The sequence below is a fragment of the Mastacembelus armatus genome, chromosome 13 (assembly GCF_900324485.2).
Source record: "Mastacembelus armatus chromosome 13, fMasArm1.2, whole genome shotgun sequence".
In the NCBI taxonomy this organism is placed as follows: domain Eukaryota; kingdom Metazoa; phylum Chordata; class Actinopteri; order Synbranchiformes; family Mastacembelidae; genus Mastacembelus; species Mastacembelus armatus.
Window position 1 is genome coordinate 12,259,867 of NC_046645.1, and position 18,338 is coordinate 12,278,204.

Consider the following 18,338-nt stretch of genomic DNA (forward strand, 5'->3'; position numbering starts at 1 on the left):
ACACTGGGTAATATACTATGAATAACCTGCTTCAATCTGCATCAAACTCATGTCTATTTTCTGTATGTCATAGAGAGGTACTGTTTTGTCAAAATATCAAGAAATGATTTCTGTCACATTTACATTGTGAAATTTATTTACTTTATTCCATATTTTTATCACAGAATGAAAATGTAATTATGAAATGAAACGATATTTTAAAAGGAAATGACAAAATTCCAAATAACATAATATTAACAACAAATAAAAAAAAGGCAACATTTTGTGAAACTGTACTAGGGTTGATTTTTGTTCATCAGATGTTTCTTGGTGTTCTTCTCTGGCTTAAACAAAATGATAAAACACTTTGGAGCAAATATACACAATATTAGTCCAAAACTGGAGGCCAGAATGGCAAATATCTCCACAGCCACAGTGAACTTCCCAGGAGAGCTGACATATGCTGGGATAAAAGTGATCCAGACTGCACAGAATATCAGCATGCTGAAGGTGATAAACTTGGCTTCGTTAAAATTATCAGGCAGTTTCCGGGCCAGGACAGCTAACACAAAGCAAAAGACAGCCAGCAGGCCTATGTACCCGAGCACAGCCCAGAACCCAATAGCTGAGCCTAACGCACACTCCAGGATGATTCTTTCTTTGTATATGGTGAAGTTTTTCATTGGAAAAGGGGGACTAACAATCAACCAAACAGTACATATTAAAACTTGGATAAATGTGAAATTTAATACACTCATTCTTTGCTGGGTAGGACCAAACCATTTCATGACATTACTACCTGGAAGTGTAGCTTTGAAGGCCATTAACACCACCATAGTTTTCCCCAGAACACAAGAGATACAGAGGACAAAGGTGATCCCAAAAGCTGTGTGGCGCAGCATGCAGGACCACTCAGAGGGTGCTCCAATGAAAGTTAATGAACATAAGAAACACAGAGTCAGGGAGAAGAGCAGCAGGAAGCTCAGCTCAGAGTTGTTGGCCCTGACAATCGGGGATGTTCTGTGTTGAAAGAATATAGTCGCTGTTATAATGGCCAGACAGGCACCACCAACTGAGAACGTAGCCAGGATGACTCCCAGGATCTCACTGAAGGAAAGAAACTCTACAGGCTTGGGAACACATGTGTCTTTCTCTGCATTAGGCCAGAACTCATTGGGACAAGGGAAACAATCAGTGGAATCTGAAAATATAAATCAAAAAGGACCTTTAGCAGTCCCATCATTGATGTGGTGATATACATGAGAAAACAATGGATTTTACCTGTAGCATTGCTAATCTCTCCCTCAGGACATGGTACACAATCATAACAGCAGATGGGTTTTCCTTTCTGCAGAACTTTATGAGTTCCTTTAGGACAGCTGTCAGTGCACACTGACACAGGAACCTGACAGACACAATTCACAATGACAGAATCACACAGATATGCAGTTTTGATACAACAGCTGATATGATTCAGTTCACCAATGTTGAATATATCAATGTTCCTCACTTGTGTCCTGCCTTCCACCCAGGTGATGTTCCTGTTGATATGGAACTCCTGGCCCAGTGGCAGTGATGCATCATATTGCCCTACTGTCACAAACACAATGCTGCCACTCTCACTTTTCTGCCAGTTAACCAGCTCATATGTGGCCACAGGATCCCCATTGGCATCAAATGACACAGGATAACCATTTTGGGAAAAATTTACTTTCTTCAGATGAGTAAGAACCTGTGAGGACAATGAGGGAGGAATAGCAACAAACTGTGCAAAATAAATAAATAAGAATAGTTCCTAATTTCGTAAAAGGGACATCATTGCTAAATAAGGGTACTGGTTTCTTCAATTATTCACTTGAACTGACCTGTTTGGGCTCTATCCTGCTGATTCTGTCACACTGAGTTGTAGAATTAGTCTCCTGACACACTGCATTATGAATGGCATGTGCTATTGCATAAACAGCCTTGTACACCATGTTGGTGTTTCTGAGCTCAGATGTGTCAGTGTATGTGTTCTGGAGTTTCTGTAGGTCCTCGGTTCCATCACACACATTTTTGACTGTGGCAGCACCTACAAACATACAGAGATTTTTAGTTTTGACAATTATCTACACATCCATTCTCTACTGCTTATCCATCGCAGTTGGGCTGGACCGACACATGGGCACAACTAAAGGGTCTCCCTGCACAAATCGCCAGTCCATCACAGGGCTGACATACAGAGACAAACAATTCACATTCACATTCACCAATTATCATAAGCAAAATCTGCATGTGTTTGGACTGTGTGGGGGTGATGGGATGGGGGTGGAGGGGCAAGTACCTGGAGAAAACCTCCATAATCATGAGTAGAACATGCAAAATCCACACAGAAAGACCTGATGGTTGAATAATATTTGAATGTGTAACCATCTTGCTGTGAGATGGTAACTACCATGACACCCACAATGACAATAATGTTACTACTTTTAGAAACATCCATCCATCCATTTTCTATACCCACTTATTCCTTAACCAGCGTCACAGGGATCTGCTGGAGCTTATCCCAGCTCTCTTTCAAGTGGAAGGCAGGGGTACACCCTGGACAATTTAGAGTCACTGATCAACTTAACATGCATGTTTGTGGACTGTGGGTGGAAACCAGAATACTCAGAGTAAACCCACGCAAGCAGAGGGAGAACATGCAAACTCCACACAGAAAGGCTGGGTTGCGAACCCACAACCTTCTTGCTGTGAGGCAACAGTGCTAACCACTCATCCACCATGCTGCTCACATTACTATTCATTATTATGTATTTTTTTTCAGTTTTCATTTAGTTTGCTTTTGTAAATTAAGCAGATCAGATCGTCATTTGCACAAACTCATATATTTATATTTCTCTAACACACTGTGTAAAATTTATGCTCCGTTCGGCATGTCAGCTCACATTAACATTAAAATACATGAAAATCTGAAAGCAATCTCTTTTAATAGACTAGCATAATCAATGAAAATGAACATCTACAGTAACTGATAAATTATATTAATAACCTTTATTTATCTTGGTGGCTTGTAGAGTGCTATTACACTTAACATGCACCATTATATAAGTGGTTTTTCACATCCACCTCAATGTAGGCTTTCAACAAATAAAATAACAGAACCACATCAACACAGCTGTGATTATCACTTATGTTAATGTAGAAAAAAGAAATAAAACAATATTTAAGTCTCTCACTTTTTTCCAGTCTGCAGTTGAATGCACTCTCCCAGAACTCAGTAAGAATTGGAGAGGCTGCCACTTGAGTGGGAGAGAGATCCAACAGGAAGTTTCTGAGGCCTGGGATGACAGATTTCTGAATCCCAAATCCAATGGCTCCATCACAGAAACTGAACCTAAGCATGTCTGCATGGGTTATCCAGGACTGACTGCCTATCCACTGACGAGGTGGAGAAGGTTCACGAGACATCTCCTCCAGCAGGATCCTCATGTCTCCAGAGGCTGCAAATGCAACAACAACCATAGCCGTTGACCTAGAGACACATTACAGTGCATTTTATTATACCAATATTAGCACTTATCACTTTCTCTTGCAATTATAAACACAAAGTAGAGTTTAGTTTTCAGTTTTTTGAATCCGAAGTATTGTCTCAGTGTTTTACATAATATATAGAACATAATTTCGTACAAAAATGTTCTATATTTTCTTCTATTTTTCCCCATTCTATTTCTGTCTTTTCAGTTCTCTTCCTGTGTGTGTGTGTGTGCGCGTGGGTGTGTGTGTGTGTGTGTGTGTGTGTGTGTGTGTGCATTTGTGTGTGTGCATTTGTGTATATACAGGGCAAGAACACAAGCACAATCAGAGATGTAGAAACCTGCGGATAACATCAGCCACTCTCTGGATCCTGCTACGTGGGTTGGTCCGATAGAAAGATTCAGAGTATTCAACACAGATCCCCTCTTTGTGTGCTGCTTCCAGAAAAGACGCCATGCCATTATTTCCATAGTCAGAATCTGAACGGACAGCACCTATCCAAGTCCAGCCAAAGTGTTTCACCAGATTGACCAGAGCAGCAGCCTGGAAATGGTCACTGGGAATTGTTCTGAAGAAATTCGGGTACTGGCGCTTATCAGAAAGGCATGCACAAGTGGCAGAGTAACTCACCTAAAGAAAGAATACAGTATGGTTCTTTAACAATACATTATAAAGTCAGTATGGGCATATTATACAATATTATACTAAAGCATAGTTTGTCAAAAATGTAAAATATTTACTTGAGGAATATTAAAGGACCCAATGATCCGTGAAATGGTGATGGATGGTGTGGAATCAGATTCACCAACAACAGCCATCACCATACCAGATTTTGAGCAGTTATCTCTGGTATAAAACTCAGGGTCCAGACCATTAGAAAGCTGAAATGCCACATGCACTGCCATGGGCACTGAGGCACATGAGTCATAGATCTGATAACCGAGCCTGATGCCTGGGAGCAGCTTTGTACTGTTGTTAATCTCCTCAATGGCAAAGACCATTGCACGAGAGAAGTGCAGTCCACGGCCGTTAATGCTGCAAACAGATACTCATGTTACTTTTGAAATGCAAGATAAGTGAGAAGGAGAATTCACAGTTTTCATAAAAAACATATACTGAAAGAGAATTGAAATTCATAGTTACAACTGCTGTACTGTTTTTGTTAGCTGATACAGCAAACCTCTGCAACAAACCATTTTTTTCAGTTAGGGAGGACAATAATTCATCATATGGGCCCAACCTAATATTGTTATGAACGCCTGTAATTGACATGAGCTAATATTGATTTGATCCTTAATGTGAAAAAGAAGAAAAATTTTTAAAAGTATTCAATAGTACACAAAAGAGACTTTGCAAGAAGCTTGTAATAACATCCTTCAAATGAAAACATACATACACACACAATATCACATCCTTTTTTTCCCCCCATTGTTCCCTCTTACTAACCTCCCTGTGCACTTCAGTGGCTCAGGCACTGTGGTGTAGTTATGCTCCACTGTTTGTGCATAAAGGTGTATAGGGAAAACACCTCCAATAACATAATCACCACCCATTGAGAAGACAGAAGGAAGAGTGGTACCTTGCAGTTTACATTTCACAGATAAAACCTCAGCACTGACCCCAGCAGCAGCTCTAATCTCTGTGCACCCATCACTTTGTTTCAGACCATCCCCACAACCATTCAACGTAAGAGCTGAGTTCAACCCAGTCAAACCCAGAGCTAATCTCAGACCATCCATCCATCCATCCATCCATCTTCTATACCCGCTTTTCCTGTTCAGGGTCACGGGGATCCGCTGGAGCCTATCCCAGCTCTCTCTCGGGTGGAAGGCAGGGGTACACCCTAGACAGGTCACCAGTCTGTCGCAGGGCCACACATATAGACACACAAAGACAGACAACCTCACACACTCACACTCACTCCTACGGGCAATTTTAGAGTCACCAATCAACCTGACATGCATGTTTTTGGACTGTGGGAGGAAACCGGAGTACCCGGAGTAAACCCACGCAAGCACAGGGAGAACATGCAAACTCCACACAGAAGGCCGGGATGCGAACCCACGACCTTCTTGCTGTGAGGCAACAGTGCTAACCACTCAGCCACCATGCTGCCCAATCTCAGACCAATAAAGAGAAAAGAGATCTCCATCTCTCAGGTGCATCTGTGCACAAGTGTGTTTTCACTGGTTTATAAAGGTTTTCTGACTCAAGTCTCTTGCTCTCTGCTGTACCTCAGCCTACATCAGACAGGGGGGGCCCTTACCTAATTTGTTTTATTTAGCTCAAATTATTTTAATTTGTTGGGCTGAATATAATTATAATTTTCACAAAATACCTGAGTTTCTTTTCTCCTTTTCTAATTTAGTGTTGTAAACATCAGATATTTATCTAATTTTGTACTATCCTGTTTTGCTCATACTGCCTATGCTGCTCCGGAGATATTTAATTTTATTGTTATTATTTCCCGCTTTATTTCTTATTGACTTCACTTTGTGTTTATGGCTGTTCATATTAATAAATGCTGAATATAAAGCTGGGAATGCTAGTGTAATATTTTTTAAGGACCACACCTTGGTCATAGTATGTGTGATATATTCATTATGTCTGATATATATCAAATTCAATGCAGTTTAACTGCAATGTTATCTTTACATAAATATAACATCATAACAATGTATCATCATAAATATTAACAATTCGTATTTCTTTTCTTTTCCAATACTGAGAAGCAGTGGATCCCCAAAGTCCATCCATCCATCCATTTTCTACCGCTTATCCGGGGCCGGGTCGCGGGGGCAGTAGCCGAATCAGGGATACCCAGACTTCCTTCTCCTTGGACACTTCCTCCAGCTCTTCCGGGGGGACACCGAGGCGTTCCCAGGCCAGCCGGGAGACATAGTCCCTCCAGCGTGTCCTGGGTCTTCCCCGGGGCCTCCTCCCGGTGGGACATGCCCGGAACACCTCCCCAGGAAGGCGCCCAGGAAGCATCCGAAACAGATGCCCGAGCCACCTCAACTGACTCCTCTCGATGTGGAGGAGCAGCGGCTCTACTCCAAGCTCCTCACCCTATCTCTAAGGGAGCACCCGGCCACCCTGCGGAGGAAGCTCATTTCAGCCGCTTGTATCCGCGATCTCGTTCTTTCGGTCATGACCCAGAGCTCATGACCATAGGTGAGAGTAGGAACGTAGATTGACCGGTAAATCGAGAGCTTCGCCTTCCGGCTCAGCTCCTTCTTCACCACAACGGACCGGTACACCGACCGCATTACTGCTGCCGATGCCCCGATCTGTCTTTCAATCTCACGTTCCGTCCTTCCCTCACTCGTGAACAAGACCCCGAGATACTCAAACTCCTCCACTTGAGGCAGGATCTCTCCCCTGGCCTGGAGATGGCAAACCACCTTTTTCCGGTTGAGTACCATGGCCTCGGACTTGGAGGTGCTGATTCTCATCCCAGCCGCTTCACACTCGGTTGCAAACCGCCCCAGCGAACGCTGGAGATCCTGGCTCGATGGAGCCAACAGGACAACATCATCTGCAAAAAGCAGAGATGAAATCCTGTGGTCCCCGAACTGGACTCCCTCCGGCCCCTGGCTGCGCCTAGAAATTCTGTCCATAAAAGTAATGAACAGAACCGGTGACAAAGGGCAGCCCTGCCGGAGTCCAACGTGTACTGGGAACAGGTCTGACTTACTGCCGGCAATGCGAACCAAGCTCCTGCTCCGTTTGTACAGAGACCGGATAGCCCTCAGCAAACGGCCCCGGACCCCATACTCCTGGAGCACCTCCCACAGGATGTCACGAGGGACCCGGTCGAATGCCTTCTCCAAGTCTCCAACACATGTGGACTGGTTGGGCAAACTCCCATGAACCCTCGAGCACCCTCGAGAGTGTGTAGAGCTGGTCCAGTGTTCCACGCCCAGGACGGAAACCGCATTGTTCCTTCTGGATCCGAGGTTCGACCACCGGCCGGATCCTCCTCTCCAGCACCCTGGCATAGACCTTCCCTGGGAGGCTGAGGAGTGTGATCCCTCTGTAGTTGGAACACACCCTCCGGTCCCCCTTCTTAAAACGAGGAACCACCACCCCGGTCTGCCAATCCAGGGGTACTGTCCCCGAACGCCACGCGATGTTGCACAGGCGTGTCAGCCATGACAGCCCAACAACATCCAGAGACTTGAGGTACTCGGGACGGATCTCATCCACCCCCGGTGCTTTGCCACCGAGGAGCTGCCGAACTACCTCAGTGACTTCGGCTTGGGTGATGGATGGATCAGCCTCCGAATCCCCAGCCCCTGCTTCCCTTATGGAAGACGTGTTGACAGGATTGAGGAGATCCTCGAAGTATTCCTTCCACCGTCCAACGATATCCCCAGTCGAGGTCAGCAGCTCACCACTTCCACTGTAAACAGCGTTGGTAGAGCACTGCTTCCCCCTCCTGAGGCGCCGGACAGTTTGCCAGAATTTCTTCGGGGCCGACAGGTAGTCCTTCTCCATGGCCTCACCGAACTCCTCCCATACCCGAGTTTTTGCCTCCATCACCGCCTGGGCTGCAGCACGCTTGGCCCTGCGGTACCTGTCAGCTGCTTCGGAAGTCCCACAAGCCAACCAAGCTCGGTAGGATTCCTTCTTCAGCTTGACGGCATCCCTTACCTCCGGTGTCCACCACCGGGTTCGGGGATTGCCGCCACGACAGGCACCCGAAACCTTACGGCCACAGCTCCTAGCCGCCGCGTCGACAATGGAGGTGGAAAATATGGTCCATTCGGACTCAATGTCCCCAGCCTCCCCCGGGATCTGGTAGAAGCTCTCTCGGAGGTGTGAGTTAAAGACCCCCCTGACAGTGGGTTCGGCCAAACATTCCCAACAGACCCTCACAATACGTTTGGGCCTGCCAAGTCTGTCCCGCTTCCTCCTCCGCCAGCGGATCCAACTCACCACCAGGTGGTGATCAGTTGACAGCTCTGCCCCTCTCTTCACCCGAGTGTCCAAGACATACGGCCGAATGTCAGATGACACGACCTCCCGCACAAGCTCAGGCTCCTTCCCCCCCAGTGAGGTGACATTCCATGTCCCTAGAGCCAGTTTCAGCATCCAGGGATCGGGTCGCCGAGGTCCCCGTCCTCGACCACTGCCCGATCCACTATGCACCGGCCCCTTATGGATCCTCCTGCGGGTGGTGGGTCCACAGAAGGACGGCCCCACGTCACTCTTTCGGGCTTTGCCCGGCTGGGCCCCATCGGGGGAGACCCAGCCACCAGGCGCTTGCCTACGAGCCCGAACCCCAGGCCTGGCTCCAGGGTGGGGCCCCGGCTTCGCCATGCCGGGCGACGTCATGGTCTTCGATTGTCGCTCCCCTTATGGATCCCCAAAGTCTTATTTTATAAATCAATTCTCATGTTTTTGCATCTTTTTCATGAAAAAATGAGAAACATCAGATTGATGTCTTTGTTCAATACTGGAGCCAGAGCACTGTTGTACCGACACACAAACAATTTGGAAAGACTCTTACCATTCAGTGCTGAAACACTGCTGTTAGGCCCAAGATCCCTGTTTTTCTTTCTGTTCCCTATTTGGTTAGTTCCTGTTTCCTTCTGTGTTCATTTCCCAGGCAGCCTTGCTCATCAGATAGTGGTAGATTATGGTAGATTATGTTCACCTGTGTTACTCAGTCCTTGGTTTTGTGTATATATATCTCCTGCGTCCCTTTGTTCCCTGTCAGAGCATTGATGATTATAGCGTATAGTGTGTAGGTGATGCTTACCTCAGCTCGTGTTTCGCGTTCCTGTTCTTATTCAAGTTCTTGTCCTGTCTGCCTGCCTTCCTGCCTGCCGAGTGGTGGAGATTACGTATGTTTTGTACCTGAGCCTGGAAGATCCAGGTAAATAAAGTATGTTGTCCTGCATGTGGGTCCTCACCTCTTCCTTCATCACACGCCACACCGAGACTGTAACAACTGCAGGACATAGTTAAGAACCATTGGTATCATATTTTCACCTGAGATTACTGAATGTTAGTTGGGTGCAGTCCTCTGGGCTATTGTTTATTGATCCTATCTTGTTCTCACACCAGTGAACTGAAAAGTAAATTGTATAAGCTCACATGAAGTGGGCACCATAGTCTGTCTGAACCATGTGTCTCAATCACGTCCGCATCTCTCCCCAGTTCAGTTCCAGTTCTTCACATAAAGAACCAGCCTTTTCTTCAGCAAGCTCAGGGGACAAGTTGGGCCCACAGCCCAGCTGGCTGCATCCAATTTGCAGCAGCTTTGGTTACAATACATAACCATGTTCTGTGTTATTGGTCTGCAGCCCTCTGGGCTATTGCTTATGAGTTAAAGCTCCCCTACCCCTCTCCTCCCTTCCCTTTCCCTCTCTTCCTCTCCTCCCACCTCACATGTATATTCCACCATTGAATGTCACTAACCTTGTGCTCTCTCTCCCCCCTAGTTTGTGCTCTCTCACTCTCTCTCTCTGTTCTCTTTTTGTACCTTCTGCAGGTGTCCTGGAGCTGTTTATTGCTGATGTGCAGTTTCTGGCCCCACCAATCTTCAGTGTCTATTTGTTGTTTATTTTTGCTGTTCTTTCCTCTCTCCTCTATCCACTCACCCCAACCGGTCGAGGCAGATGGCCGCCCAAACTGAGCCCGGTTCTGCTGGAGGTTTTTTCTTCTGTTAAAGAGAGTTTTTCCTCTCCACTGTCCCCAAGTGATTGCTCATAAGGGATTTGTTGGGTTTTTTGTTTTGGTAAAGTGCCTTGAGATCATTTTTATTGTGATTTGGCAATATACAAATAAAATTGAATTTTATTGATTCCTTGAACCGCCACCTTATCGTGGTGGAGGGGTTTGAGTGCCCGTATGATCCTAGGAGCTATGTTGTCTGGGGCTATATACCCCTGGCAGGGTCTCCCAAGGCAAACAGGTCCTAGGTGACGGACCAGACTAAGAGCGGTTCAGTGACGCCTTGTGGAGCGACAATCGAGGACCGTGACGACGCCCGGCATGGCGAAGCCGGGGCCCCACCCTGGAACCAGGCCTGGGGTTCGGGCTCGTAGGCAAGCGCCTGGTGGCTGGGTTTCCCCCCATGGGGCCCAGCCGGGCAAAGCCCGAAAGAGTGACGTGGGGCTGCCCTTCTGTGGACCCACCACCCGCAGGAGGATCCATAAGGGGCCGGTGCATAGTGGATCAGGCAGTGGTCGAGGACGGGGACCTCGGCGACCCGATCCCTGGATGCTGAAACTGGCTCTAGGGACATGGAATGTCATCTCAATGGGGGGGAAAGAGCCTGAGCTTGTGCGGGAGGTCGAGCGGTACCGACTAGAGATAGTCGGGCTCACCTCCACGCACAGCCTGGGGTCTGGAACCCAGCTCCTTGAGAGGGGCTGGACTCTCTTCTACTCTGGAGTTGCTCACGGTGAGCAGCGGCGAGCTGGTGTGGGCTTGCTCATAGCTCCCCAGCTCAGCTGCCACGTTTTGGAGTTGTCCCCCCAGAGTGAAAGGGTCGTTTTCCTGCGCCTTCGGGTCGGGGATAGGTCTCTCAGCCCGAAACAACAGTGCAGAGTACCCGGGGGCTGATCCATCCATCACCCAAGCCGAAGTCACTGAAGTAGTTCGGTAGCTCCTCGGTGGCAAAGCACCAGGGGTGGATGAGGTCCGTCCCGAGTACCTCAAGTCTCTGGATGTTGTTGGGCTGTCATGGCTGACACGCCTGTGCAACATCGCGTGGCGTTCGGGGACAGTACCCCTGGATTGGCAGTTCCTCTTTTAAAGAAGGGGGACCGGAGGGTGTGTTCCAACTACAGAGGGATCACACTCCTCAGCCTCCTGGGGAAGGTATATGCCAGGGTGCTGGAGAGGAGGATCCGGCCGGTGGTCGAACCTCGCATCCAGGAGGAACAATGCGGTTTCCGTCCTAGGCGTGGAACACTGGACCAGCTCTACACACTCTCGAGGGTGCTCGAGGGTTCATGGGAGTTTGCCCAACCAGTCCACATGTGTTTTGTGGACTTGGAGAAGGCATTCGACCGGGTCCCTCGTGACATCCTGTGGGAGGTGCTCCAGGAGTATGGGGTCCGGGGCCGTTTGCTGAGGGCTATCCGGTCTCTGTACAAACAGAGCAGGAGCTTGGTTCGCATTGCCGGCAGTAAGTCAGACCTGTTCACAGTGCACGTTGGACTCCGGCAGGGCTGCCCTTTGTCACCGGTTCTGTTCATTACTTTTATGGACAGAACTTCTAGGCACAGCCAGGGTCCGGAGGGAGTCCAGTTCGGGGACAACAGGATCTCATCTCTGCCTTTTGCAGATGATGTTGTCCTGTTGGCTCCATCGAGCCAGGATCTCCAGCGTGCGCTGGGGGAGGTTTGCAACCGAGTGTGAAGCGGCTGGGATGAGAATCAGCACCTCCACGTCCGAGGCCATGGTACTCAACCGGAATAAGGTGGCCTGCCATCTACAGGCCAAGAGAGAGATCCTGCCTCAGGTGGAGGAGTTTAAGTATCTCGGGGTCTTGTTCACGAGTGAGGGAAGGACGGAACGTGAGATTGACAGACGGATCGGGGCATCGGCAGCAGCAATGCGGTTGGTGTACCAGTCCATTGTGGTGAAGAAGGAGCTGAGCCGGAAGGCGAAGCTCTCGATTTACCGGTCAATCTACGTTCCTACTCTCAATTAAGGTCATGAGCTCTGGGTCATGACCAAAAGGACAAGATCGCGGATACAAGCGGCTGAAATGAGCTTCCTCCGCCGGGTGGCCAGGCGCTCCCTTAGAGATAGGGTGAGGAGCTCGGTCACCCAGGAGGAGCTTGGAGTAGAGCCGCTGCTCCTCCACATTGAGAGGAGTCAGTTGAGGTGGCTCGGGCATCTGTTTTAGACCCATGTTTTTGGACTGAACTCCCAGGTTTATGCTTTTATTTAGTGTGCCTGTTGTGCAATGCACACTATATATTATTCACTATACTTATTATTATTCTTCCAAACAATATGTTGGAATACTCGTCTTGCAGTTTTGAGAAAACCACACCAAGAAATACCTCAAAACGTGCAGCTCTATCAGGAAAGGTATGCTATGACTTTTAGTGGCATTTTGTGTTACCATGGTGACAAAAATTTCCCCATTGAAACATTATAAAGTTTGCTCTCAATCTGTCATAAAAAATCAGAGATGAGGCTTTTATTTTGAAAACAGGTCATGTGGCAGGGTGCTCATGTGACCAATTAAAATCTGTCTTTTAAATTTGAACAAATTAGTAAGTTAGAGGCTATTTATAAACATTGTGATAATGCAGTTGTATGCAATGTAAATACCTTGATTTTTCATTATACACTGGGTAATATACTATGAATAACCTGCTTCAATCTGCATCAAACTCATGTCTATTTTCTGTATGTCATAGAGAGGTACTGTTTTGTCAAAATATCAAGAAATGATTTCTGTCACATTTACATTGGGTGTTACATTTATTCACTTTATTCTATATTTTTATCACAGAATGAAAATGTAATTATGAAATGAAACAATATTTTAAAAGGAAATGACAAAATTCCAAATAACATAATCTTAACAACAACAAAACAAAGGCAACATTTTGTGAAACTGTACTAGGGTTGATTTTTGTTCATCAGATGTTTCTTGGTGTTCTTCTCTGGCTTAAACAAAATGATAAAACACTTTGGAGCAAATATACACAATATTAGTCCAAAACTGGAGGCCAGAATGGCAAATATCTCCACAGCCACAGTAAACTTCCCAGGAGAGCTGACATATGCTGGGATAAAAGTGATCCAGACTGCACAGAATATCAGCATGCTGAAGGTGATAAACTTGGCTTCATTAAAATTATCAGGCAGTTTCCGGGCCAGGACAGCTAACACAAAGCAAAAGACAGCCAGAAAGCCTATGTACCCGAGCACAGCCCAGAACCCAATAGCTGAGCCTAATGCACACTCCAGGATGATTCTTTCTTTGTATATGGTGAAGTTTTTCATTGGAAAAGGGGGACTAACAATCAACCAAACAGTACATATTAAAACTTGGATAAATGTGAAATTTAATACACTCATTCTTTGCTGGGTAGGACCAAACCATTTCATGACATTACTACCTGGAAGTGTAGCTTTGAAGGCCATTAACACCACCATAGTTTTCCCCAGAACACAAGAGATACAGAGGACAAAGGTGATCCCAAACGCTGTGTGGCGCAGCATGCAGGACCACTCAGAGGGTGCTCCAATGAAAGTTAATGAACATAAGAAACACAGAGTCAGGGAGAAGAGCAGCAGGAAGCTCAGCTCAGAGTTGTTGGCCCTGACAATCGGGGATGTTCTGTGTTGAAAGAATATAGTCGCTGTTATAATGGCCAGACAGGCACCACCAACTGAGAACGTAGCCAGGATGACTCCCAGGATCTCACTGAAGGAAAGAAACTCTACAGGCTTGGGAACACATGTGTCTTTCTCGGCATTAGGCCAGAACTCATTGGGACAAGGGAAACAATCAGTGGAATCTGAAAATATAAATCAAAAAGGACCTTTAGCAGTCCCATCATTGATGTGGTGATATACATGAGAAAACATTGGACTTTACCTGTAGCATTGCTAATCTCTCCCTCAGGACATGATACACAATCATAACAGCAGATGGGTTTTCCTTTCTGCAGCACTTTATGAGTTCCTTTAGGACAGCTGTCAGTGCACACTGACACAGGAACCTGACAGACACAATGCACAATGACAGAATCACACAGATATGCAGTTTTGATACAACAGCTGATATGATTCAGTTCACCAATGTTGAATATATCTCTGTTCCTCACTTGTGTCCTGCCTTCCACCCAGGTGATGTTCCTGTTGATATGGAACTCCTGGCCCAGTGGCAGTGATGCATCATATTGCCCTACTGTCACAAACACAATGCTGCCACTCTCACTTTTCTGCCAGTTAACCAGCTCATATGTGGCCACAGGATCCCCATTGGCATCAAATGACACAGGATAACCATTTTGGGAAAAATTTACTTTCTTCAGATGAGTAAGAACCTGTGAGGACAATGAGGGAGGAATAGCAACAAACTGTGTAAAATAAATAACAATAGTTCTTAATTTCATAAAAGTGACATCATTGCTAAAGAAGGGTATTGGCTTCTTCAATTATTCACTTTAACTGACCTGTTTGGGCTCTATGCTGCTGATTCTGTCACACTGAGTTGTAGAATTACTCTCCTGACACACTGCATTATGAATGGCATGTGCTATTGCATAAACAGCCTTGTACACCATGTTAGTGATTCGGAGCTGAGATGTGTCAGTGTACGGGCTCTGGAGTTTCTGTAGGTCCTCATTTCCATCACACACTTTCTTGTCTGTGGCAGCACCTACAAACAGACAGTTTTTTAGTTTTGACAATTATTAACACATCCATTCTCTACTACTGCTCATCCTTCACCGTTGGACTCGACTGACACATGGGCAAGAGATGGGCTACTCCCTGCACAGATCACCAGTCTATCACAGGGCTGAGATACAGAGACAAACAACAACTCACACTCACATTCACCAATTAACCTAATCACAATCTGCATGTGTTTGCACTGTGTGAGGGGAAGTCAGAGTACTTAAAGAAAACCTCAATAAACGTTTAGAAAATGGAAACTCCACACAGAAAGACCATCTATAACCATCTTACTGTGAGGTGACAATGCTAACTAACATGTCACCATGTCACCCACTATGACTATCATATTACTTTAGTATTCATTTTTCTGTTTTTATATTTTTCTCTGTTATTGTATATTAAGGAGATCAGAATGTGATTTGCACAAAACTATAGGCTATATGTATATTTTTCTAATTTATTGTGAAACTTGCACACCATGCCCTTTTTAACTTTAGATATGTCAACTCACATTAATATTAAAATATGAGTGACCTGAAAGTGATCTCTTAAGAGAATAACATAACCAGTGTAAATAAATATCTACACTAATTGATATATGATATTCATAATCTGTATTTACATTTTTTTTTTCTGTAGACTGTTTGTATACATTTTATACACCATTATTTCAAGTGAGACATCCAGACTTTTTCAGACTTTGTCAATTTAAGCATTGAACAAACAAAACAGCACATCCACATCACAGCAAGGATGACGAATGTTAATGTTAATTTTAAAAAATCAGATGTGTCTTACTTTTTTCCAGTCTGCAGTTGAATGCACTCTCCCAGAATTCAGTAAGAATTGGGGAGGCTGCCACTTTAGTGGGAGAGAGATCCAGCAGGAAGTCTCTAAAATCTGGGATGACAGATTTCTGAATCCCAAATCCGATGGCTCCATCACAGAAGGTGAACCGATGCATGTCTGGGTCAGTTACCCAGGCCTCACTGCCTATCCACTGACGAGGTGGGGAAGGTTCACGAGATAGCTCCTCCAAAAGAATCCTCATGTCTCCAGATGCTGCAAATGCAACAACAACTATAGCTGTTGACCTGGAGACACATTACAGTGCATTTTATTATACCAAGGTAAGCACACATCTGTTTCAAATATTTCTTACAATGACCAACACAAAAGTAGTTAATTTTTATAGTTGTTGAATCTGAAGTATTCTCTGACTGAGTAGGCTATTTTTATTATATGCAAGCAACAAACATGAAAATGATACCATGTCAATTTTACCGTGAAACCATTACATATTTCTAGCTTCATTTTTTCTTTGTGTGCATATGAGTGTGTGTATGTGTGTGCACACAGGACAAGAACACAAACACAATCAGAGATGTAGAAACCTGCGGATAACATCAGCCACTCTCTCGATCCTGCTACGTGGGTTGGTCCGATAGAAAGATTCAGAGTATTCAACACAGATCCCCTCTTTGTGTGCTGCCTCCAGAAAAGACGCCATGCCATTATTTCCATAGTCTGAATCTGACCGGACAGCACCTATCCAAGTCCAGCCAAAGTGTTTCACCAGCTTGGCCAGAGCAGCAGCCTGGAAATGGTCACTGGGAATTGTTCTGAAGAAACTTGGGTACTGACGCTTATTGGATAGGCATGCACAAGTGGCAAAGTGACTCACCTGAAGGAAACAAAAGACAATACAGTATAATTCTGTAACAACAGAAAAAATATGTATCCAAAAGACTTACTTGAGGAATATTAAAGGATCCAATGATGTGTGAAATGCTGATGGATGGTGTGGACCCAGATTCACCAACAACAGCCATCACCATACCAGATTTTGAGCAGTTGTCACTGGTATAAAACTCAGGGTCCAGGCCATTAGAAAGCTGAAATGCCACATGCACCGCCATGGGCACTGAGGCACATGAGTCATAGATCTGATAACCGAGCCTGATGCCTGGGAGCAGCTTTGTACTGTTGTTAATCTCCTCAATGGCAAAAACCATTGCACGTGAAAAGCGCAGTTCACGGGTGTCAATGCTGCACACAGATACTTATGTTACTGTTTTGATGCAGAGTACATGATAAAGACAATTCACAATTTTATAAGTAAATACTAAAAGCAGGAGAAATGCTATTCATAGTTTTTTGTTAGTACACATATGGTAATAACATAAATCAAATGAAAGCATCTGTCCCACACAACAAAACCACTTCTCCCTCTTACTTACCTCCCTGTGCACTTCAGTGGCTCAGGCACTGTGGTGTAGTTATGCTTCACTGCGTGCATGTTATAGTGTATAGAGAAAACACCCCCAATAACATAATCACCATCCATTGAGAAGGCAGAAGGAAGAGTGGTACCTTGCAGTTTACATTTCGCAGATAAAGCCTCAGCACTGACCCCAGCAGCAGCTCTAATCTCTGTGCACCCATCACTTTGTTTCAGACCATCCCCACAACCATTCAACGTAAGAGCTGAGTTCAACCCATAAAAACACAGAGCCAACTTCAGACCAATAAAGAGAAAAGAGATCTCCATCCCAAAAGTGCATGTGAACATTAGTGCGTTTTTAGTTGTTTATATAGCTTTTCAGGTAATCCCTCCTTCTGCTGTAATCTTTCAAAAGACAGAGGATGTCCTTTCTAAGTTTTCTGTCTTTAAGTTCAAATATTTTATTTTGTTGGGCTGTATGTAGGTTGCACAGTATGGTTACTACAGTGTGTGCTGTATTTTACCAATTTAATTATCAGTTATCACCCACTTTTTCTTTTTCTCCCCATTGGGTGGCACTACAGAACACTTTACACAAAAACAATCACACAATGCATGTATTTTTGTTTTTACCTGTATGTACATCAGAGATTGTTTGCCTTTGTTTTGTTTAAACTTGTTTTCTTTGTGATTACAAAGCATATTGAGAGCTTCAGTTCATTTCAGATTCATTTCAGATTCATGAGTCAAATGCCTTGTGTGTCCAACAGATTTGGCCTATAACCATGATTGTGACTCTTTGTTTTAGCAAACATTGTACTTAGGGAGCAAGGGTTTATTTTGTTTTATGTTATTTTATATCTGTTTTTGTCTTTTCTACCCAATAAGCTATTGTGTTGCAAGATACTAGTATTGTACTGTATGTTTTTTAGAAAATATTAAATAAATAAGTTTGTTAAATGACAAAATAATTAATTCAATTTTTGTGTAGCCAAAGTTCTGTCCATCTGAGATGCAGCTGTGCTGTTCCTCATGGGCCCCATCCCATCCTCACAATAGTGCACTTATGTAAAAATTGTCAATGCCCCCCTAGCACAGGCCCCATTTCCAAACCAAAGGACCTCAGTCACGTCCACATACTGTAGATCCCATACACACTGATTAGCCACAACATTATTAACGCTGGCACGTAAAGTGAATATCATTAAAATTTCAAAGTCTGGCTTAG

At 45.0% G+C, this 18,338-nt stretch overlaps 2 protein-coding genes across 2 annotated transcripts; both read right to left on the minus strand.

The window, feature by feature from the left end:
• Window positions 1-275: 275 nt before the first annotated feature.
• Window positions 276-5,090, minus strand: LOC113134417 (extracellular calcium-sensing receptor-like). Its single transcript, XM_026313803.1, has 8 exons — window positions 4,942-5,090; window positions 4,236-4,530; window positions 3,836-4,125; window positions 3,198-3,493; window positions 1,845-2,050; window positions 1,490-1,711; window positions 1,261-1,384; window positions 276-1,180 (listed from the first exon to the last, which is right to left on the minus strand). Exons 1-8 carry the CDS (start codon window positions 5,046-5,048, stop codon window positions 276-278), a joined length of 2,445 nt encoding a protein of 814 aa, XP_026169588.1. The 5' UTR covers window positions 5,049-5,090.
• An 8,005-nt stretch (window positions 5,091-13,095) lies between these two features.
• LOC113134420 (extracellular calcium-sensing receptor-like) lies at window positions 13,096-17,233 on the minus strand. The gene is made up of 8 exons (XM_026313804.1): window positions 17,127-17,233; window positions 16,641-16,935; window positions 16,281-16,570; window positions 15,685-15,980; window positions 14,661-14,866; window positions 14,310-14,531; window positions 14,081-14,204; window positions 13,096-14,000 (listed from the first exon to the last, which is right to left on the minus strand). Exons 1-8 carry the CDS (start codon window positions 17,231-17,233, stop codon window positions 13,096-13,098), a joined length of 2,445 nt encoding a protein of 814 aa, XP_026169589.1.
• Between the last annotated feature and the right edge of the window lie 1,105 nt (window positions 17,234-18,338).

Excerpts from the sequence above, each read along its gene's own strand:
- LOC113134417 (XM_026313803.1), bottom strand. The coding sequence starts at position 5,048 with ATGGGTGGTGATTATGTTATTGGAGGTGTTTTCCCTATACACCTTTAT. Across the intron at positions 3,494-3,835 it reads GTGGCTGATGTTATCCGCAG|GTCAACGGCTATGGTTGTTG; the intron begins GTTTCTACATCT and ends ATGTGTCTCTAG. Across the intron at positions 2,051-3,197 it reads CAACTGCAGACTGGAAAAAA|GTGCTGCCACAGTCAAAAAT; the intron begins GTGAGAGACTTA and ends GTATGTTTGTAG.
- LOC113134420 (XM_026313804.1), bottom strand. The coding sequence starts at position 17,233 with ATGGATGGTGATTATGTTATTGGGGGTGTTTTCTCTATACACTATAAC. Across the intron at positions 15,981-16,280 it reads GTGGCTGATGTTATCCGCAG|GTCAACAGCTATAGTTGTTG; the intron begins GTTTCTACATCT and ends ATGTGTCTCCAG. Across the intron at positions 14,867-15,684 it reads CAACTGCAGACTGGAAAAAA|GTGCTGCCACAGACAAGAAA; the intron begins GTAAGACACATC and ends GTCTGTTTGTAG.